At 45.0% G+C, this 24,506-nt stretch overlaps 1 protein-coding gene across 6 annotated transcripts in view; it reads right to left on the bottom strand.

Annotated features, from left to right (window-relative positions):
- daam2 (dishevelled associated activator of morphogenesis 2) overlaps positions 1 to 24,506 on the bottom strand; it is a 323,197-nt gene that overhangs the window by 21,168 nt on the left and 277,523 nt on the right. For all 6 annotated transcript variants that reach the window (XM_059645172.1, XM_059645173.1, XM_059645171.1 and 3 more), the window contains one exon: positions 22,594 to 22,725. In XM_059645172.1, coding sequence (XP_059501155.1) covers positions 22,594 to 22,725 — 132 coding nt within the window. The remainder of the gene's footprint in view (positions 1 to 22,593; positions 22,726 to 24,506) is intronic.

The raw sequence follows: 24,506 nt of genomic DNA, 5'->3' as shown, positions 1-24,506 counted from the left end.
TGCTCCTCTGATGCTGCCTGGCCTGCTGTGTTCCTCCAGCTCCACGCTGTGTTATCTCTGGCTCCAGCATCTGCAGTTCCTACTATCTCATACTATTTCAACGTATTTCTCTCATGCAATAAGCTTCATATTGTTATGAAAGACTCTTCTTGTTAAGACTCTTTAGTCCTTTATCCTCTTATCGCTGATAAAATTAGACCAGCCATTAGACTCAGTTCAGACACCAAGAGGAGGGCTCTTGTGATGCATTGACAGTGTCCCTACCATTGAGCCAGGAAGACCTGGGTTCAAGTCCCACCTACCCCAGAGGTGTGAGATAAGTTCCCCAAACAGATTGATTAAAAAATATTTTTGGACAAGATATTCGGAAGGGGCCTTGAAATGCATGGGTTATGTCTCTGCCTCTGGACAAGGAGGCCGGTCTTCAAGTCCCATCTGCTGCAGAGAAGTGTGAGCATGCCTGAACAAGTTGATTAGAAAATGTCTTGAAAGGAAAATAGGAAAGCAGAAAAATACCCCAGCCACAAGTCAGCAAGTGATTATAACCTACAGCCCAATGCGACAGAGCAATGCCTATACTTAAAAGGTTGATTTGTCGCTCTGCAATTACAAATAGGTGCTAAACCAAATGAAAACTCATTCGCTCTGCAGTTAGGAATAAATGCAGAACAGTCAATCGTCCCCCTGTCTGCCTTAGCTCATTCCAGTTTGCAAAACAGAGCCACCAGGGGCAATGTGCCTGATACTCCTGTATGTTTTAGGATTGAGGTAAATCCTTCAGCTGGGATCGGCTGTCTCTTTCCAAGCAATTCCAACCACAATAGCAAAACAGATGGCGTAGTTATTAACAGGACATTGGCATGGGGTATTTCTGTCACAGTAAGTCAAAATTTCCTTTCAACAAGGCTGCTTTAAAGTCGACCTTTGTGTTTGTGTTCCTTCGCAAATGGGAAAAACACCATCGAAAGCCAACTGGCATCACTTCACACAGGCCCTTTGATGGTTATGAAATTATGACATGAAGTAATAATTGTTACCACCACAATACCAAGACCCCTCCTGTCTAACAGGCTCAGCAACTGCAAAGAGAAACAGCTCATCAAAGGTCAAAACTGGGAGGAGGCAGGCCTTAGTGTAACTGCTAACGTGACAGCACAGCTCTTTTCTCCAGTTTCTCATCCTCAACTTGTTTGACCCAGGAGAGGCCCGTATTCTCATAATGCTGCTGACCATCTTCCCCAGCCAGCCTACCTGACCCTCATGTCAATTATCATGGTTAATAGTTCTCTCCCCTCTCCTTCCAGCTCCCCACCTGGCTTCATTAATACTACTCTTGACCTCTCAGCACTCAGGTGGGGCTTGACACAACAGGAGGACAGGCTGGGAGCATACAACTGCTGTCTAAGGGTTTGATTACTTCAGACAGCACAGTGGCTCAGTGGTTAGCATCACTGCCTCCCAGTGCTGAGGGTCTGGGCTTGATTCCACATTCAGGCAACTATCTGTGTGTCTCCTCATGTGTGTGTGGGTTTTCTCCCACTGTCCAAAGATGTGCAGATTAGGTGGATTGGCTATGCTAAATTCTGGGTTATAGGGTTGGGGGTTGGGTCTTGGTGGGATGGTCTTTCAGAGGATCAGAATGGACTGAATGGCCTGTTTCCATACTGTAGGGATGCTAGGACTAGGATGGCAGGGAGTACCTCTTCACTCAGATGGTTGTGGAGCCTCAGTCATGGTTTAAATCAGAAGTAGGTAACCATACACAATCTTGGTCCACACCTACTCACATGTTCTTTCTTATGTTGGGTGCCACTGCTCCATCTCCAAGCTTTGTTTTCAGTCCTTGAACAAAGTCAAATCCAGACAGATTGCCATAGCCCTCCATCTGTACCTCTTTTGTCAACATTCTTCCCCTGCACATTGAAGCATCCCCGAATAAAGCGTCTGCAATTATGACCATGGTAAAATAACCCTTCACATTCTTCTCAACCTGTCCACAGACATTACAGCACAGTCGGCCATACCACCCCCTTCCATTGATACCCTCTGTCTGAAAGCTGGACGAACTGCACCCATTGTAGCTAGCAAATCTTTGCCTGCATCGGCTTATCTTCCCACTCTCTGCCCCCCCCCCCCACCCCAACAAAACAATTAATTTTGTAGCCCATAGCTCCCCAGAAATCTCTCCTGGGTTCCTCCCCTTCCTTTATTTGCATTTTCTCCCTCAGCAATGTCAGCTGAAGGTTTGACGTTAGGTGCTTTGTCTATGCTGTCCTCCAATGGCCAACTCTGCAAACCCTCTTACATTGCCTGTCTAACATCCCGTCCTGTAGGAGTTGCAATGTCCTCAAATAAAGCCAAAGGAAGGCCAAAGAAACGGTCTTCAGATCTCACCACAAGCACCAATTTCTCAGCACTCAGCAGCAGACTGGGAATCCTGCAGCAAGCAACGCACCTCCTGGCTCCCCAAAACCTGTCCGTCATCTACAAGGCACAAGCCAGGGGTGTGATAGAATACTCCCCATTTGCCTGGATGAGTGCAGCTCCAACAACCTTCAACAAGTTCAACACAATCCTGAATGAAGCGGCCTTCTTGCTTGGTACCTAATCCCAAGCTTCAGTGTTCACTCTTTTCACCACCAATGCAAAAAGGCAGCAGTGGGCACCATCTGCAAGGTGCGATGCTCTAACTCAATGTTCATTCGACAATGTCACCCATGACCTGTAACCCACGCACCAGCAAGGAGGGCAAAGGCAACAGATACATGGGAACACCACCGCCTGCATGTACCCCTCTCATCCACACACCATCCTGATTTAGAAATATATCGGCGTTCCCTCATTGTCATGGCGTCAAAAACCTGGAACTCGCTCCCTAACAACATTGTGGATGTCCCTGCACCCCAAGAGCTGCAGAGGTTCAATTAGGTATCTCGGCTCCATCTTCTCCAGGAGAAATAGGGATGGGCAATAAATGCCAGCCCAGCCAACAATGCCCACGTCGCACGAAAGAATAAACAAAAAGCTCCAACGTCTTTCATTGCCACTAAGGTGGAATCAGATTTGCGTGTCTTTGTCCCTGAGCAGAGCTTCCAACTTCACACCATCTCCATCAGAATTCCACTTCAACATGCAAATTAGGGGCAGAAGTGGGCCACTCAGCCTTTTCTGCCAGGTCTATCATTCAATAAGACCATGGCTGATCTGATTGCTTCGCATTCCCGTTTATTGTTGGTAGCCTTTCAACCATTTAGCTTATCAAAATCTATCTAACTCTGCCTTAAAAATATTCAAGGGCTCCACTTTCACCTTTTGAGGAAGAGATTTCCAAAAATTCACAATTTGCTGTGAGAACAACGTTCTCCTCTTCCCTGACTCAAATGGCCAACCCCTCTTATTTTGACACAGTGACCCCTAGTTCTAGATTGTCCCACACAGGAAAAGATCCTTTCCACATCTTTCCTGTTAAAAACACTTAGGATCTTATGTGGTTCAAACAAGTCCCATCTCACTTACCCAAACTCTAGTGGATAGAAGCCGAGACTGACCAGCCTTTCCTCACAAGGCAATTCGCCGTTCCAGGTACCAATTTGGTAAAACTTCAAGAGAATGATAAATCATACAGTATTTCAAATGTTTGTCCATGCCCTACAAAACTAAAGCATCACATGCCTACTTTGGTTTTCAATTCCCCTCGCAATAAAACATTTGGTTAATTTTCCTAATTTCTTGCTGTAACTGCATGTTAATGTTTTGTGATTCATACACTAGGACACCCAGATCTCTCTGCAACTCGAAATTCTGCAATCATCTAACTTTTCTTTATCCTTGTGTAGCCTCCTTATGCGCTCCTCACCTTGTAACGTCACCTGAGTCTAGGCCTGCTTGTGGCCAAATGCTACTGAACCCTACATCCACACGAACTGATATTCCAATCTTGCCCTGTTGAGATTCTCACCTTGCATGCTCTGTAAATCTCAGCTCATCCAAAACTCTTTGACCCACATCAACCAACACTGAGTTTCCTCACCCACCATCCTTGTGCTTGCTGACCTACCTCGATGCCCAGTCAAGGATCAAGGATAAAATTGCCTTCCTTCCATTAAAGTCTCTCAGTTCTCCATGCTTTCCTAACATTCTTCATCCTCACTACCTTCTGCGAACAATTGCGCATTCCTCACTTACTTTGCTATATTTCAGCAGACATGACCTCAGCTGTCTTGCCTCTAAGCTTTCAAATTCATTTTCTTTCGAGACTGTGCCATTATGTACGTTCAAGGCTGAAATAAACAGATCTTTAATCAGTAAAAGAATCAAGGGTCATCAAGGGGAAAGTGGAGTTGAGGATTACCAATTCAGTCATGATTTCACTGGATGGCAGAGCAGACTCGATGCACTGAATGGCCTAATTCTGCTCCTATGTCTTACGGTCTTCCAAACCTCACTGTCACTCTTTCTTCTTTTAAGAAACATTTAGTCACTACCTCTTGATAGTTCCTTCTTTAGGTCTGTAAATTCTGTGCCTGAAAAGAATCAAAGGTGAAATATCCAAGGGCTTGACATATGTGAATGAATGAAAATTGCTGCAATCTTTTTAGCAAACAAACTCACTAAACTTTTGTTAGTGGGTGAACATTTTATGAAACATTCACTCGCTACACATCCCTGTTGTACAGTTCCAGGTTCATGCCCCACTATATATTTCAAACACAGAACCATACAATAGTGCAATACTCAGGGCATGGCACAGCTTCAGGATGTGATTGTGCATACACATTTCGTTGGTCAGATAAGATTTGTATACACTTGCTAATCTCCAAACTTCCATTCGGGGGCTGGGTACGGGACTTGGGAAATAGTTCACGGCAATATCAGGATGGGATATTAGATTGGAGGCCCTTTCAGTTTTCAGAGAAAAGCGAGGGATTCACTCTCTCTATCCAAGGCAACATCAGCCAACAGCACTGAAACAGACGATCTGATCATCTGTCTGATTTCATGTATGCGTGGATTTGAGCACTCTCTCGGCATCGTGTGCCCTGAGGAGTTCCTTGCGTCCACTTCAAGATCAGTTTTGGATTTTCCTGACTCAAGACGAACGGCTGGAACCACCAAGTAAGAAAACACTGGCGTACGTTTGCTGCTGACGGAGCAGCGCAGACGTTAAACGCTGGGTAAGAAATCTCAAAGAAAGCAGATGCTGCAATTCGAAAGTAGCTACGGGGGATGCTGAAGTGCTGGCGAGCATCCTGAAGGTGCGAAAACCGCTATACAAACGCAGGTCTCGGCTGGCCTTCCACTCCGCAGCACTACCCCCCTCCCCCCCAACCCTGGTATCAGAGTGGGAAAATCCACTGTGCAAGGTTTCTCAGCCCTCGCTATTGCCGCTTCACCTTCGGGCCCACATTGCCTTGCTGATTAATTCCTGGCAGTGTCGCTGCAATCTGGTTACCATTAGCTGAGGTCATTGCTCTATCTCTCTGCGCATTGAGCCCAACTGTGGGGAATTCCTTTCAGCCATGTAACTGCTTCAGGGACAATTCAACAATTTTCAGATTCTTCGACGAGGCAACCAATAGTTGACTGTACCTCAACAGATGACTGAAAAAACACACACATATACACACACAGACACACTGGCTTTCTATTTATAATGCAGTCTGGTGTGGGAACTGTGCTAGTTGTGGTAGTTGATTTATATATAGCTCAGCGCATGTGATGTCATTTTGACCTCTCGCCTCTGACAACTCAGTTCCAAGGCACTCAGACAAACAGACAGAATGAAAGCCTCCATTGTCCCACACAGGAAGGGTTCGGGCAGCTCTGACCCAGCAGCTCAGTGTTCATGGAGGAACAACTCAAGTTTGCCCCCAAAGTGGCACAAAGCGGGGTGGAGGGTGTGAACATTATTTGCTGCCACAGCTGCGGTAAGGGGAGGGAGTGAGGACGTCCTCTTGGTGCTCACGTTGCTGTCACATTAAAAGAAAAGGAGTAAGGCATCCAGACAGTTCTTGGCTCTACCAGTGCTCAATCTGCATCCAGCTCCTCTCTGGTGGGGTCAGTATTTTCTATTGATCCCTAGTTGCCCTACAGAGGGTGGTAGTGAGTTGCTTTCTTGAACCGTTTTAGTCCATGTGCTTCCAGTCCATCTCAGTTCAATGTTACTTCTTTATCCTCACCAACAAAAATCTATCGCTCAGTTTCAACCGATTTCTAGGCTCCACGGGGCAGATTCCAAATCTGAAAGTCCAGCCCCTGTTTCACCATTGGGGAACGGGGGCAAACTCTGAAATACCAAGTGGGGAAAGCTCAAACCTCTGACGGGGTGGGGGAGGCATCTGAAGTCATTGCTGAGTTCAAACAGACACCACCATTGCTGTGACAGGATCCTACCCAAGTATGGGAGTGGAAAAAGTTTGGAATAAAACAAAGAACTGCAGAGGCTGGAAAGCTGAAGCAAAAAGCTGAACTTGCTGGCCAAACTCAGCAGGTCCGGCAGTATTTGAGCGGAGTTAAAAGGTCTTGGATCCAGTGGCCCAGGTTGTGAAGGAGGGTCACAATGTTCACCCAGCCTTTGCTCCACAGACACTGCCAGACCTGTAGATATCTTGAGCAAAACCTTCTCAGGATTCTTACAAGTCATTGGAGGACAGATAAAGCCTGTGGAACTGTCAAACTGCCAAGTTATAAAAACAATCTATCTGTATACGTCAGCGAGATGTTTTAAAACTAAAAACTGGTCTAACAGTTAAAATAGCTGCTTGTTAACAACAATTATTGCAATGACTATGTGGCTGGTTTTGAGTACCGATATGTATCTCAGTCAGGGCATTGTTTGTTCACAGTTTCATTGGCAGTTCCAAGATGAAAATAAAGGGGTAACTCTCTCTTTGATGTGTGGGTATGAATACGACTGTATGTTTTAATATTGGATGAAGTATTTGAAAGTATTTATATGTTTTGGATGGGCTTTGATGATTCCTAGATTTTGTTTTACAATATGATTGCTACTAACAACTTTATTTTGTTCATCTCATCATGGCTCCTGCGGTCTGTCCACATGGATACTGGGTGAGTTGGCGTGAAGTTTGTAGGAGCGAAGGGTGCTAGTTGGGTTAAGCATTGGGTAGAGTTAGCACTGAGGAAGAGAATGGCTTTTGGGGGTTGATGACACACGTGTGCTGCTGTTAGGTTGGTATGGAGGGTGTAAGGAGAAAGAATGGTGGATGGCATTATTTGTCATTAGTTCATATGAAGTTGGTATGGAAAGTGTGGGATATGTGAGGGCGTAGGTTGGCGCAGATCCAGCATGGGGATTGGGTGAGGATGAAAGGACTGTGATGCAGAAGATCCAAAATTTAACTGCGATAAATTTCCAAACAATAGAGGGGAATCTTAAATCTGTCCCCCCTCATCACACAATCGCCCCTGTAGCCACCTCCAATCTGTACCCAAGGGCTGTGGGCTCAACTACATTCCTGTACCTACCACGTGTACCCCTCCACTTCCCACCCTGCTTCCCCCAACCATTTTAGCAAAAGTCTGGCCATTCAGCTGAGCTCCTACCAATATGGCATGGTGAGCAAGAGATTGTAGTCTTGAGTTCCCCAAATTGGAAAAGAAAACATATCAGTACAGTGGTTTTGGAGATAGTAGGAACTGCAGATGCTGGAGAACCTGAGATAACAAAGTGTAGAGCTGGATGAACACAGCAGGCCAAGCAACATCAGAGGAGCAGGAAGGCTGACCTTTCAGGCCTAGGCCCTTTCTAATGATGACCAGTACTCTGTGATATGGCATTATCCTACACAGAAACGAAAGTCCCACATTCAGCTCCCCAGTTCATTCATCACACCTGATGCAATAGCTGGGCTGCTACAACTAGGTGAATCGCTAGTTGGATCAGAACAAGTCGGGGAACAAGCGTTGGCTAATCGGTGCCTGTTAAAAAAGTGCAAAGATTACTTAAGCACAGCCTTCAAACTTAGCTATAATGTCCGTGTAAAGCAAACCTCAGAAACAGTCAAGGGACACCCTTTGGAGGGTCGGTGTAGACTTGATGGGCCAAGTGGCCTGCTTCTACATGGTAGGGAATTCCATGATTTTCTATGACTCTCCAGTTTGTAACAAGAAGAATGGCAACATGCATCCATGGAATGCGTTTAATATAATGAAACTTTTTATTATACTTCACAGGACTGCTATCAAACTGCATCTGACACTCAGTCGGAAATGGGGATAGGTGAAAACAAACCACCAAAAACTTGGTCAAATGTTTAGATATCACAAACTGTTCTAAAGAAGGAGGCAAAGGTACAAGATGAAGGGATATAGTAAGAGAATTCCACCTTTTAGGACCAGCAAAAGAGAACTGGAGGAGTTCATTTGTGCATTGACTTCCTGATCACTAGCTTAGCTCATACAGTGTTTAAGGAAAACCAACTGTCACAGTTTATGCATTGAAACTGACCAGATTCAATCTCCCATTCTGCTGAAGGTTGCTATAAAATTGATTATTGCTTGCTGAGAGTGTGCACTGACCTAATTTGCTATTCTGGGATTACACACAGCTTTTTTAGATTAGATTCCCTACAGTGTGGAAACAGGCCCTTCGGCCCAACAAGTCCACACTGCCGCTTGCAGCATCCCACCCAGACCCATCCCCCTATAACCCACACACCCCAGAACGCTACGGGCAATTAAGCATGGCCAATCCACCTAGCCTGCACATCTTTGGACTGTGGGAGGAAACCAGAGCACCCGGAGGAAACCCACACAGACACAGGGAGAATGCACAAACTCCGCACAGACAATTACCCGAGGCTGGAATCAAACTCGGGTCCCTGGTGCTGTGAGGCTGCAGTGCTAACCACTGAGCCACCGTGTCGAAACTGTATGGAACAGAGTCTCCCAACCCCAACATACACAATGGAGCAGCTGAACAGACACAGATCTCGCACATCAATGAGAAGATCTTGGTTCAAATCTCACCCTAGCAAGACACAAAATTAAATTCACTAACATGGTGTGATTAAACCCCAGCCTCATCAACAATCTAGGTATGAAAAGTGAAGATTTCCTTTCACTTGAGACCTAAAGGCTCAGATATGTAATTCTTTGAAGTTTCCATCATACGTCGACAGGGTGGTTAAGAAGGAGTTAAGCATGCTTGTCTTCATTGCTCAGACCTCTGAGAATAGAAGTTGGGGTTGTACAGGGCCATTGCTGAGGCCTCTTCTGGAGCACTGTGTCCAGTTCTGGTCGCCCTGTTGCAGGAAGGATATTATTAAACTGGAGTGTGCAGAAAAGAGAGACCAGGATGTTGTCAGGAAGGGAGAGGCTGGGACATCTTTCACTGGAGCATAGGAGATTGAGGGGTGACTTAACAGATGTTTATAAAATCATGAAGGGTACAGACAAGTTGAACTTTTCCCCAGGGTGGCTGATTTCAAGGCTAGGGGCATATTTTTAAGGCAAGAGGGCAAAGGTTTAAAAAATACATGAGGGGTAATATTTTTATTACAGAGAGTGGTTCGTGTGTGGAATGAACATCCAGTGGAAGTGGGTCTGGGCACAGTTACAATATGTAAAATACATTTCATTAAGAAATGTTTGTAGGGATATGGGCCAAATGGAGCCAGGTGGGGCTAGTTTAATTTGGGATTAAGGACAGCATGGACTGATTGGACTGAAGGGTCTGTTTCCATGCTGTATGACTTATGACTGTATGTTGCTTTTTTGATTGCTGGTTTTCTTTCTGAATGATACAGCAGATTTTTGCTTGCTCAAGTCAGGTAATTTCTTGACGAGGAGGACCAACTTGGGTGTTATGGGTCCTGTTATAGCCAATTCTCACTCTGGAATGGTGGGATTGTGGCACAGTTTCAAGCTCCCCAGCCTAGAAACAGCACAGGCAGGTTAGAAGGCTCCCCTTGTTTCTCTGGGGCTTTGCCTCAGTTAGTTCACTTTTCACATCCTCTCACTCCCTTCTCCCGACCTTCCCAGGTTCCTACATGCCAACTCGCGCATCCTTACCCACCCCCTACTCCCATTATCTCTTTGCCCCATCTTAAACATCCACAAAAATCCAGTATCCACAATGTTTTATGAAAATTAAAATAATCTCACAAGCTAATACTGCTCTGTTCATACACATTTGATAGTGAAAAAGATTAAATATTCTTGACTGTTCAATCTGTTATAAAATAAACAAAATTCTACTTAAGTACCCAAACCAAAGACTCCTAATCTTTCATGAGGTTATTTGAAATGATCATCATACAATGAAGTCAGATTCCCTGTTGTAGGAAGTGGTTTTGTAGTTTTTGAAACTTAGCCAAGCATTCTCATTGACCTCAGCTATAACATCAGGCCCTGGAAAATGCTAACCAAGAACTCTACTGGAACTGTGGAACAGGTGGTCCAGTTCGTTTTTTTTTAAAGTGAAAGCATAAACCTTTTTTAAAGTTGATATTGCCTGGCGTTTTAAAATAGAATCAGATTGTGACACCTAACTGATGTTAACAACACTTCAAGAGCCTTTACACTTTTTCCATCAATTAGTGATTCTCTTCCTATGGATTAAAGTCCTTGCCATTGCCTAAATAAAATTGGAGTCTGCTTAAACTCATTATAATTTTCAAATGTCCTTTTCTGAGTGCAGATTTCCTACCTACACGTTTCATGCCTTGTCCCCTTACTCCACTGGCCAAAATAGGAGCTGCAGGGAAAGAAAAGGCCATTTCTGGGTGCGACATCCTCTTTTTAAAGACCGTGGCAAAAAATTCCAGCCCTTGTGCCACCAATGGTTTCATTGTCGCCTCTGAATCCAAATGTTACACGTTGAAGTTGCCAACTGGATAGGCAACACCCTCGTGGTATTATTGCTAGACTAACAATCCAGAGAACCGGTAACATTCTGGGGAATCTGGGTTCCAATCTCGCCACAGCAGATGGGTGGAATTTGAATTCAATAAATAAACCAGAACAAAGAGCCTAAGGATCATGAAACCATTGTCGATTGTTATGAAAAGCCCCTCTGTTCCACTAATGAAAGAAGCTCAGAGAGAGAAATCTGCTATCCTTAACTGGTCTGGTCTACATGTGACTCTAGACCCATAGCAATACATGTTGACTCTTAACTGCCCTCTGGGGCAATTAGGAGTGGGCAATACATACTGTGACGTCCTCGTCCCATGCATGAATTAAAAAACAAACTCCAGAAACCTGAGTGAAAAAATTGAGGCCAGCACCGCACAGCCAATACCAAAGGAGTGCTGCACCGTCAGAGGGGCTAGCTTTCTCAGAAGACCACAAACCAAAGTCTCAATTTTGCTCTCACGTCAATGTAAAGAGTTCCGAATGAAGAGCAGCAGGAGCGGTCTCTCTACTGTCACAGTTGATATTCATCTCTCAAACAAAATCAATCAAACTAACCACTGGGAAATTTATCTCATTTCTGTTCTTGCAACTTTCAGTGTGCAACCTGACGTCTACACCTACAACCTCAATGTTTCAGCTGCAGTTCCTTCTGCGCACAGTGTTTGGAGCCATCCCTGAGGTCACAACAAGCTCTCTATAAATGCAAGTGCTTTCTTTTTAGCAAACCTTCATTTGGGTGGTCGGATCAAGTGTGGAGAAACATGGATTTTCATTTAACTAAATATTTTTGGACCCTTCCTAGCTGGTCAGAAACTCCATCTTGGAAGGCTTTGTGGTCACAACTCAGGGGCCGACTCATGTATTTCTGCTAATCACAGCTGTAGTGATTTCATTAGGATCACAAAAATAACAACAATGAGACATTGGTCAAGAGAAAAGGACACCTGAAACTTCACTCGAATAAAGCTACCATAGTCTCTTCATCACTTCAACTTACTTCCATGCTAATATTTGGATCTGGGTGTCTATGGTAAGGTCGAAGTTTATTGGCCATCGCTAACTGTGTTCTTGGAAATATGGTACTACACCACTTTCTTGTCTTGTTGCTGTTCCTGTCATGATATTGATGAATAGCAAGCAACCCAGAAAGCACCCTCTGTGTAAAAAAACTTGCTTCTCATGACGTTGGGAAATTTCTGTCCTCTCACCTTAAAACTACACCCCCTAAGCTTGGAATCCCTCATCCTAGGGAAAAGACACCAACCATTAATAGTCTCTATACCCTCATGATTGTATAAACTTCTATGAGGTCACCTCTCAACCTCCAACTCCAGTGAAACAAGGCCATAAGACCATAAGACATAGGAGCAGAAATTAGGACATTCGGCCCATTGACTCTGCTCCGCCATTCGATCATGGCCGATAAGTTCCTCAACCCCATTCTCCCGCTTTCTCCCCATAACCCTTTATCCCTTTGATAACCAAGAGCATATCTATCTCAGTCTTAAAGGTACTCCGTGACCTAGCCTTCACAGCCTTCTGTGGCAGTGAATTCCATAGATTCACCACTCTCTGGCTGAAGAACTTTCTCCTTATCTCCATTGTAAAAGGTCTTCCCTTTACTCTAAGGTTGTGCCTTAGTCCCAGACCCCTGTCCAGCCTTCCCTTAAACCTCAAACCTTCCACACTTGGCAATATCCTGGTAAATCTCTCCAAGCCCTCTCCAGCTTAATAAAATCCTTCCATTAGCCTGCATTCTGGTCACCGACAGAAGCTTGCAGACAGCACATCCACATTGCCTAGCACAACTCTATTGAGAGGCTGGCCTTTCTATCAGCCCAGGCTGACTAGGTTGTACTCCTGCTCTGCATCTGAAATTTATTCATCAGAGCCTCTCACTCGAGAGACTAGAGACAAAGCTGCTGTCCCAGTGCAGTACAAAGGAACTGCTGAGAACTGGTAACATTTTAAACCAAAGCCCCATCTCCATAGGTGTACAATGCCCCATGGCACTATATTCAAAAAGCCAGGGGAATTCTCCTTGGCGTCTTTGTCAATATTTATCTTTCAAACAAAACTGGGCTGTTAGAATCCTAGAATTGAACCCTATAGCGCAGTAAGAGGCCATTCAGCCCATCAAGGTGCACCAGTCCTCTGGAGATTATCCCACTCAGTCTCACCTTCCGCCACCTCATCCCCATAACCCTGCATGAGTTTTTATTTTTAACCAGAAACTGGTAAACAGAAACGGCTGGAGAAACTCAGCTGTTCTGGCAGCATCTGTGGAGAGAAAGCAGAGTTAACTTTTTGGGCCCAGCGGCCTGTTTTGAGACCAGTTCTGAAGACGACTCACAGGGCTTGAAACGTTAATTCTGCTTTCTCTCCACAGATGCTACCAAACCTGCTGAGATTCTCCACCAATTCCTGATTTTGACAGAACAGACCACGGGCCTTCTTTCTGCATTGCCCTGTCCTCCTTCTCTCCCATGGCACACCACTGTTCAATTCTGCTCCAGGCTGGCTGGGTCCACTTGCTTGGCCTTCACTGGTGGTCAGCTCAGAGAAAAGGTGGCACACCCTGCTCTACTCCACCCTGTTCACCAACACATCCGGGACCCCCCATCCACAAAGCTGTCCCCCAACCAACTCCCACCACCCCCCCACCCCGGCCTTTCCCTGGACCAGCGCTGGCTGAGCCAATCGATACAGTCCGCATACATTTTTCCCCAATAATTTTATAGAGACACCAACCACGGCCTAATGGGTTCCAATTCTCACAGTGAAAATCCTCAAATTTTACAGTTAAAAACAATTAAAACTAAACACCCTCATGAAGTTAAATTGGATCTTAAACCTGTTAAAGGTCAGGCTTTTTTTCCTGATTCATTCACAGGATATGGGCACCTTCGGCTGGGCTTTCATTTATTGCTCACCTCTAATTGCTCAGAGGAGAGTCAACCGCACTGCTAGGGTTCTGGAGTCACATGTAGGTCAGACCAGGTAAAGATGGCAGATCTCCTCTTTGCCCACAATTCACTGAGGGTATTTAGTCACCTTCAGGTTAGCCTTTAATTCCATTTATGCCCACTGTGCTGATTTGGCAGTGCACTTTCCATTTTCTATCTGTACAGTTAAATGCTTTCCGAAATCATCTATACACATACTGGCTGAACAGGCAACCTAAATATACATAGAACATAGAACAATACAGCACAGAACAGATCTTTCGGCCCTCGATGTTGTGCCGACCTGTGAACTATTCTAAGCCCCTTGCCCTACACTATCCCATCATTATCCAATGAGGAGGCATTGGAGCTATGGGTGTGGCTATCGATTGATTGAGTCTTGCTCACTAGAGAGGACCACCACACCTCAGGCGAGGGGAGCGGCTCAGTTGGAGAGCCCCTTCATGGTAACCTCAATGGGTAATGGGCATTGAGCCCACACTGTTGGCATCACTACTGCTTCATAAACCAACCGTCCAGCCAACTGAGCGAATCTGTGATAACAAGGTGTAGAGCTGGATGAGCACAGCAGGCCAAGCAGCATCAGAGGAGCAGGAAAGCTGACGTTTCGGGCCTAGAGCCTGTACAAGTTTTGTCCCTTCCTTCCTTACCAAGTTGTTCTGGATTTTTAGCCCTGAATACAGACATACACTTGTCTCCATTAAATGCCTGAGCCTTGTGAGTGGTTTCATGGAAAGTAAAAAGATCCGAGCATCGTCAAATAAGCCAGGACAGAGGATTTCCTCCTTTGTGCAACAAATCTGTTCTTGATAAACAGCTCGAAGGCAGTGTCACCCTCAGACTGTTTAGAAAAAGCCTTCTTCCGTTTGTGGTGAACCTGATTTTCCACTGCACACATTCGAAAGCCAAATGTCCTTTGTTCGCCGTCAGTAAGTTCCTTCCTGTTGAAGCTGGGATAAAGAAGGGGGAGGATGTGGTATAACTTGGTGTTGTGTGAACAGGCTAATAAAGGAAGTATTTGAAACAGGACAATCTGGACAAGGGGAAGTGTTCACTGTGGAGCTGTACTGGCAATCACAAGACGCTGCGATGAAAAGTAGCCAACAGATCGAAGCGAACGCAGTGTCAGGGCCAATGCTTCTTGTCCGTTACATGGAGAAGTAAGCTGGGGAAAGCACGAGGTTTACAGCAAGTAGTACTGCCACCTCACAGCACCAGGGTCCCGGGTTCAATCCCACCCTCAGGCAACTGTCCATGTGGAGTTTGCACATTCTCCTCATGTTTGTGTGCTCTGGTTTCCTCCCGCACTCCAAAGCTATGAAGGTTAGGTGGATTGGCCATGCTAAATTGTCCCATAGTGCTCAGGAATGTGTGGGTTACAGGGGAAATGCAGGGATAGGGTAGGTCTGGGTGGGATCCCCTTCTGAGGGTCAGTATGGTCTTAATGGGTTGAATGACCTGCTCCCATGCTGTAGGGATTCCACGGTATTGGAGGTGAAATTGTTCCATTGGTATCTCGAAGCCCAGTCTATTTGTAGCTGATAGTCTGGGCTTGGTTGCTACACAGCTCACTATAAATCTCTGCCCTTCGCACATCTGCTCCTGGCAGCCCATCTCTCCGCTGATGAAGTGCTTGGAAAGTGCGGATGGTGAAGATTAATCACCAAGAGACTGTGGCAAGGAACACAGAAGATAAACCATGACAGCATTTAAAGAAACAATTGTGGTTTTACTCATTTTTTTCTTTTGTCAGTTTTCATTTGTTAGTCATGATGACATTGGGGTGGGAGGTGGGGATAAAGGATAACCCCTGCTCCCCAAGGATTGTATTTCTAGTGGGTAAAGAAGCTGCTTTATTTTTCGCTACCTGTACTGTTTGCGAGAGCCCAGTTGAGGCTAAAACTCATGTCTTTAGAAACTTCGCTTCTGAGCTTATTATATAATGCTGTTGCACAGCCAACATCATTCCAATGTACACACTATACAGCCGTGTATTGTTTGGCAGATACCATTCTTTTATGTATTATATACCACACACTGTGTCATATAGCACACGATATTGCTCTTGCCTCCAAATATACTCAAAATCATGCATTTAATGCGCACTTCCATTGTCTGACTCACTATACACTATGCCATAATATTATCTAATATCATGGTTCCCATGTGGTAGTGGTTGAATCTGGTATAGCTGGAACTACAGTGTGTAAATGGGACTGAGGGTGAGGGAGGGGCCATGTAGATTCCAGTTCCACTAACAATGGTGACCCCATGACACCCATTTGGAAATTGTTGAGTGGGTTGGACCTCCATTGGAGTTGCGAAGATTGAGCTATGATCTTAATGAAATCCATAAGGTTCTTAAGGTTGTTTGTCAGGGTAGGTGTGGAAATGTTTTCCCTCAAGAGGGACTCTAGTGCCAGGGGCCACAGTTTACAAATAAGGGCTGTCCCTTTATTTAAGATAGAGATGAAGAGGAATTTCTTCTCTCAAATCTTTGGAATTCGCTTCCCAGAGAGCAGCGGTCATTGAATCTATTAAATGTGGAGTCACGTACATTCTTAATGAACAAGAAAGTCAAAGTCTCTAGGGGACAAAAGCAAAGTACCACAGGGCTGGAAATCTGAAACAACCACAGAGAATGCTGGAGAAACTCAACAGGTCTGACGGTCTCTGAACTAGAGTGAATACTGGACTCGAAACGTTAACTCAGTTTCTTTCTCTGCAAAGTCTTGGAGGTTGGTGGTGATGGGCTGGGGATAGGGTCATCCAGGAGCTAAGGCCATAATCTGGTCAACAATTATATTTGATTCAACACTGAAGCAAACCAAAGGGGCCCGACTGGATTATCCCTGCTCCTGTTCCTTTAGCTCTTGTATTCTGGTGGTGATACATTCGGTGCTGAAAGGAGACTGTAAAATAACTTCCGAGTGACAGCTCCACTAAAGTTACAGAAAGCAAAGTGAGTTACAGCGTGAAGTGAGCCCATGGTTAATGAGAGTCTTTAATGCTGAAATATTAGGCCCGGCCAAATCTGCCTCGGACTAATACAAACACAAAATGTGTTTGTGTGTGTGTGTGTGTGTGTGTGTGTGTGTGTATCTGTTTTACATATGTATAAGCTGATTTAACACAATCATCCAGGATTTGGAACGGGAGACAAGGAAATCAATGGTACCTCAGATTGTTCAGGAAATGTACCCGAGCAAACAGTTGTAAATTTAGCAGTTTATCAATCAGGGCCTGAAGATTTTCTATGGCACACACAGAGAGTGTCTTACATTCAAGGGCCTGCCACAGTGGGCGCTTTGGGGATAATGAAAGAAAACACAGAGGAAGGATCCCAGCACATCTGTTCCAGTCAGACTTTCCATGCAAGAGAGTTAACACAGGATGTAATTTACTGCCACACGCAAGGTTTGTTCCCTGTCTTCTAATGTCTCAACTGTGCAGAGTGCCAGCTGAACAACAAACGGAAGCTCAGCTAAGGCATGGAAGAAATGACTTATTCCAACTACAAGATTGAAGGGTTTTCCAGTTAGGTGCATTTCGTACAAAGCAGGAGAGTTATTTAAACTCACTGTATACAAGCTAAGTCTCAAAAACCACAGGCCATCACTTGGTATTTTCTACAACTGCTGTAACTATATATCTGGGCTCTTCTGTTTTGGTTTAATGCCAGGCCTTGCCATTCATGGCTGTGAACATCAGTCGTGCTTCACAGAGTAGTATTCTCACCCTGAGCTGAAAAGATGTGAAGCCCTTCGAGATGGTGATGGTTGTGGATTTAAATGGTGCTGCCCAAGGAACTTGGTTGAGTTGCCGCAGTGAATCTTGCCAATCTTGCACTGGTTGTTGGGTGAATGCTTGTGGATGTGGTGCCAATCAAATGGGCTGCCTTGTCCCGAACGGTGTTGACCTTTTATTGTTATTGGAGCTGCACCCATCCAGGCAAGTGGGGAATGTTCCACCACATTCCCGATTGTGTCTTGTGGACAAGCTTCAGGAGGTGAGTAACTCGCTGCAATATCCTAGTTTCTGACACGTTCTTGTCGCCGCTGTATTCAAATGGCTAGTCCAGCTCGGTTTCAGGTCAATGGTCACTGTGATGTTGATTGTGGCTGCACTTTAATGATGCTAATGCCATTGAATGTCAAGGGGCGATGGTTAGATGCTCTCTTGTTGGAGATTTGTGTGGCGCGAACATCACTTGCCACTTGTTAGCGCGAACCTGGATATTTGACCAGGTCTTGCAGCGTTTGGGCTTGGAGTGCTTCAGTTACCAAGGAAATGTTAACGACACAGAATACTGCACAATCATCAGTGAGCATCCATTCCTCTGGCCTTCTCATGAATAGATAGGTCATAGATGAAGCAGCTAAAGACGGGTCGGGCCTTGGAGAGGCTTCATCAGCAAATTAGTGCCATCATTCACCTTGGTCACAAACACCCCACAGCAACTGTCATATAACTTACAAGAAAACCGCTTTTCAAACTGAATGTACACATTACGAGATGTTGCATTCAAGCAAACTTTAAGCCATTGCTGATGGCTGTTGACTGAACTTCCAGCTCATGTATTTTCTAAGGATCTGATATCGAGCTGGATCGAAGACTGCATTCTCCTGTGGAGTCTTGTTGGGCTGGTTAATTCGGAGTGGGAGGAGGCTCAGTGATGATGAGTGGAACCGGCAAATACATGAAAGGGTGACTGAGCGACACTGTTCAATACATGGGATTTTGGATCTTTTAAGTCCAGTCAAATAGGCCACAATGGTATATGTGTGCTCTTTTGATTAGGCTATTGCAAACTTCTCCTTTGTACAAGGGGTTGCAAACCTGTTCCATTCTTGAGTCTGTTCACAAAACCTCTTGTACACAATTTGGATCACAAGATAGGAGAGTATGATATAGCTGTGCTCAAGTACGGTGAAAGCTTTACATGTTGCACCCCTGTATGGGCTCACATTCATAAGCTCTTCTTTTTTAATTCATTTGTGGGATGTGCGTGTTGCTGGCTGGGTCCAGCATTGCTTGCCCATCCCTAGTTGCCCTTGAGAAGGTGATGGTGAGCTGCCTTCTAGAACCACTGCAGACCACCTGCTTTGGGTTCACCCACAATGCCATAAGGGAGGAAATTCCAAGATTTTGACCCAGCGACAGTGAAGGAACGGCAATATATTTCCACGTCAGGATGGTGAGTGACTTGGAGGAGAACTTGCAGGGGGTGGGGTTCCCATGCTTCTGCTGCCCTTGTCCTTCGAGATGGAAGTGATCATGGGTTTGGAAGGTGCTGTCAGAGGATCTTTGGTACATTTTTGCAGTGCATCTTGTAGATAGTACACACTGCGGCTACTGAGCGTCAATGGTGGAGGAGCCGGATGCTTCTGGATGTAGTGCCAATCAAACCGGCTGCATTGTCCAGGATGGTGCCAAGATTTCTTTTGTTGTTGGAGTACGTCCAATCAGGCAAGCGGAGAGTATTCCATCGCACTGTTTACTTGTGCCTTGTAGATGACGGACAGGTTTTGGGGAGTAAGGAGGTGAAATATTTGCCACAGTATTCCTAGCCTCTGACTTGCTGTTGTAGCCATTGTAATTACATGGCGAGTCTAGTTCAGTTTCTGAGCATTCGAGCATTGTGAATGAGTGTTCACAAGTTCGATGCTTGTAAATTGCAGACCCGATGCACTTGAAACTGTTTTTGCATTCCACAGTCTCTGTAATCTGAAGTAATCTCGATGTCGCATCTGTTGAATATGGGTAGGAAAAAAATGCTGATTTCTGAGCATTGCTTTTTGACCTCAGTATGTGGCAAGAGTGTCACCTTTTGACAGTTAGAGACTGCGTCAGCCCAACTTGACTCATATCTTCCAACGAAACAAGCCAGCCCGACAAATTTGATCATGCAGAATGTAGGCAGGATCCAAACCAAACTAAACCGAACCAGAATCCACTGGTGGGTTCCTGAGAAAAGTGCACGCCACCCACTTTCTTGGAGTCATAACATGCTCAAAAAATGTGTGTGGCACTGCAGTTTATGCAACTGTGTCAATCCAACTTTTGCTGACCTTTCTCCAATTATTATCATTAATCATCTCAGTGTGTCTGCCATTGTCGACTGCAGCGACCATTCCACAATATGTCTTGCCATAATCATTGGGTTGCTTTGTGTCCAGCCATGTGACATGCCCAGGGAGGAGAAAGAACAAAACTTGTGCAACATTTGTACACTTGCTGTTGCAATCTACCTCTTGTAGAACCGCCCAGTGCTAAAAAAAAACCTCTTCCAAGCCAGAAAACATTGTGCAAACACAGAACAAAATCAAAAATATGGCAACCGCAGTTTCTGCAAGCTTCTTATTTTTAGATTAAAACAGGCTGGTTTGTCAGACCATAAAAGAAATCTGCAAAGCACAGTGGGTGGCTAACCAACAAACTGCAGTCACTTTATGCATTTTTATCAAAACATATGGTAGCGTTTTATTTAGCTTCTTTGGGAGGGCAATGGCGATTTAGTCATTGCTGGCTACTTTCTTCCTCTGGCTCAGGGGTATCCTCTCTTCCAGGTCTAATATAAAACTTCATATGGATTCCGACTAATATTTAACAAGGTCTGTCAGAATGTTTTTAAGAAGCACACACCAGGAGGTAAGAAGCAGTCAATCCTTCAAAAAAACTTCAATGAAGATTCTCCAAGCAAATTCCAGATCTAGTAATAATGATAAACAACCATATTGTTCTATTGATATCCATATTCATATTGAAAAGCAACAACAATATGTGTACACAAGGCTACTGCAGAAATGTACAAGGAGAAATCACATCTGATTATTACCAGATTTCTGTTGGAGAGTCTCCCCATGAGGTTCCTGTTAAAGAGAGAGTCTTTCCATCAGGTGCAGTGGACAGCGAAAGAGTTCAATGGGACCGTGATCAGATGGGCCAATTGGTCTAGGAGTGGACGATGGAGTTTAATTCAGACAAATGTGAGGTGTTGTATTTTGGAAAGGCAAATCAGGGCAGGACTTATACACTTAATGGCAAGGTCAACACAAGGGAGTATTGCTGAACTAAGAGGCCTTGGAGTGTTCATAGCTCATTGAAAGTGGAGTTGCAGGTAGATAAGGTGGTGTGAGCACATTTGGTATGCTTGCCTTTATTGGTCAGTGCATTGAGTGCAGGAGTTGGGAGTTCATGCTACAGTTATACAGGACATTGGTTAGGCCACTTTTGGCGTAATGTGTTCAATTCTGATCTCCCTGCTATAGGAAGGATGTTGTGAAATTTGAAAGGGTTCAGAAAGGATTTACAAGGATGTTACCAGGGCTGGAGGGTTTGAGCTACAGGAAGAGGCCGAAAAGACTGGGGTTATTTGCCCTGGAGCACAGAGGCTGAGGAGTGACCTTATAGAGGTTTATAAAATCATGAGGGGCAAGGATAGGGTAAATAGCCAAAGTCTTTTTCCAAGGTGGGGGGGTCCAATACTAGACGGCATATGTTTAAGGTGAGAGGGGAAAGATTTAAAAGGGACCTAAGGGGCAACTTTTTCACGCAGAGGGTGGTGCATGTATGGAACGAGCTGCCAGAGGAAGTGGTGGAGGTTGGTACAATTACAATATTTAAAAGGCATTGGGATGGGTACATGGATAGGAAGGGTTTAGAGAGATATGAGCCAAATGCTAGCAAATGGGACCAGATATATTCATTTAGGATATCTGGTTGACATGTCTGAGTTGGACCAAAGGGTCTATTCCTGTGCTGCACATCTCTATGACTCTATAAAGAGACAGTCTCACCATTAAGTTCCTGTGAAAGAGAGTCAATCTGTCAGCATCCTGTTAATGCCAGTGTCTCTCCATCAGGACCCCTGTTAAATGTGTCTCTGTCCATTAAGGTCCTGTCAAAGAGAGTCTCTCCAACAAGATTCCTACTAAAATGAGTCTCTCTCTCTCTATCAGGATTCCTGTTAAAGGGAGAGTCCTAGATCCTATCAAAATGTATCTCATTGTTGAGACCTCTGCTCGACTAGAAGACCATAAAACGTAGGAGCAGAAGTGAACCATTCAGGCTCTTGAGTCTACTCAACCATTCAATAAGATCACGGCTGATCTGATAATTCTCAAATCCTGTTCAAGTGTGGATCTTACTGTGAAGAGGTAAAATAAAGAAAGTTGGCCCACCTCTGCTGTCCTAGTTCCAAATGTAAACAGAAGATACTATGATGGGAATTAAAATAAATTTATGGTGGGCCCAACGTGCTGTCACAGACACTCACACTTAGCCCTGCTGCTCACAGCAATATTTTTCTGAAAGGAACATGTGCACCTAAACCTGAGTCGTGACATCGGTCTCATTTTCAGTTGTCATCACACAATGACGTCTTTCTCAGATCAGTCTTAGTTGACTACGGCCAACAACAATCGTGTAATTCAGGAACCGTGTTGAGAGGTATTTTCAACATGAAGACAGCCAGCAGATTACAGAGCCAAGTGGTTTGCTCAGTTCAGTCAGGGGGATAATGCAGACAAAGTGGGCTGAATGGCCTCCTTCTGTGCCGGGAAATCCTGTTATTCTGAGCCATGTTTGTAGCACTGGCAACGGGAATGGGAAATAAGCGAACTCTCCAGGTGGAGTATATGTTGTCAAAGACATCTTAAAATTGAATATTTAATTCTTCCCTCAGCAGGTGGAATTAAAAAATTCAATAGGACGCTGGAATTTATTGTCTGGTCTGTTTCCTTACCTTATCCTTCGCCTCGGCTAGCAGATCCTCCATCTCTGAAAAGCTGAAGCTAGCGACAGTAATGAAGTCACTCATGACTGGAACAAATTTGTCCTCAATGTCCCGTGCCCGGCGTTTCTGATATTCCAGTTCCTGGGAAGGGAGGTAGATGGGAACAAAACAGTCCATTAGCGCTAGCAAAACCCTTAGTGGGAGGTTAATCGTCAGACCTCTTCCCAAAACAAAAACTCACAATCAAAACACTTCCCTTTCCACTGAAATGATCTCACCAACAGTGCTCCTGTCCAAGGATTATTAGGGATGGGGATCCTTAATCATTAGGACCTCATTATTAGTACCCTGTAAAAGCAGACACTGTGCCTCCATTCCACCCAACCTGCTCATTAATGATGAATGGAATTGTTCCCTAGAATCTATGCCTGGACATTCCCACTTTACTGCACTCATTTCCTAAATTAAATCAGGATGAGTGCTCAGAGCCCTGGCGTCGAGTTCTAATTTGAATCTGCTGCCTATCAGTCTTTATCAAGCCAAGTGATCAGCACACCATGTCTGCACACACACCCGCTCCATACTGCCTACAGCCACATGGTGCGTGTGTCTGACCCATCTGCTCTGTGCTGAGAGATTTGTAATGCAATTACAGTTCACAAGGAAGGTCACATGCAGACTGCAGCACGTGCTGCCCCTGGCCCTGCTGGTGCCATGCGCTAATCTGAAGCGAGTGGATGGGAAGCGAAACAGCGGCCTCGGGCCAGACTGGGAATCATCTGAGACAACTGTGCTTACAATATTGGAAGCTGAACACTGAGCGTCCAGTGAAACTGGAGGTTTGATCAAGCTTATCCTTCTGGCATCAACTCAGCATGTGTACCTGGGCTTAAGTTTCAATGAAGGGGTTTTTAATAACGTACAAAGAAAGCTTGCACAAGGTTAATTTCAATTTTAAACTGTGGTCGCAGGTTGTCATGAATGTATGTTTGACTTTCAGTAAATGGGAAGGAAAGTCTCACAGAGTACTAATTCACGCAACTGGTTGGGTCAGGACCGTAGTGCATGAACTGGCGCGTAAACTTTTAGCTGATTTGAAATCAAAGATTCCTGTGGCAGAAAGTATCCTCTGGACCATCATGTTTGTCCCAGCTCCCTGAAGGGGCTATCCAAACTCTGATCATTCCCTGGAGCCACAAAAGTATTTCTTTTCCAAGAAATCTATTCAAGTTCATTGTGTTTGAAGGTTACGATGCCTGAATGAGTGAATGAGGGTGGCTGGGACACAAATCCACATTCTTCTCCCTCATTGCATGATAAACTCTCTTCACAACACTGATCGAGCGTCAGGCATGTCAACAGGACACATTCCACAAGGCCTACCTGCCTTGTGGGCAGTGTACTTTGCACTGTTACAATTTAACGTGGATGTTCTGGGTTGAACCAATACTGCAACTAAACCAGCCCCACTGCCTTTAGAAAGGAGGGAGTGTGGGCACCAGGCTAGGAGTGGAGAAAGAGTTAGGAGGCGAGGCTAAGGAATGGTTGAATATTCATTGACAATGTACAAGTCAGGAGCATGATGGAAGACTCTCTACTCACCAGGATGAGTGCAGCTTCAACAGCACTCAAGAAACTTGACAGCATCAAGGATAAAGCAACCCACTTGACTGGCATCACATCCACTACCTTCAACATCTGCTCCCTTCACCACTGGCATACAATGGCAGCGATGTGTACCATCTCCACGATGCACTGCAGTGACTCAGCCATGTTCCTTCACAAGCACCTTCCAAACGTGGGACTCGACCATCAAGAAGGACAAAGGCAGCAGATACATGGGGACACCACAAGCTGCAAGTTCCTCTCCATGCCACACACCATCCAGACGAGGAACTATATCACGATTCCTACCTGCCCTT

This window comes from Stegostoma tigrinum, chromosome 4 (genome assembly GCF_030684315.1).
Source record: "Stegostoma tigrinum isolate sSteTig4 chromosome 4, sSteTig4.hap1, whole genome shotgun sequence".
Taxonomy (NCBI): Eukaryota; Metazoa; Chordata; class Chondrichthyes; order Orectolobiformes; family Stegostomatidae; genus Stegostoma; species Stegostoma tigrinum.
Note: the sequence above shows the minus strand (reverse complement) of the source record. Positions and strands in the feature narration are given on the sequence as shown.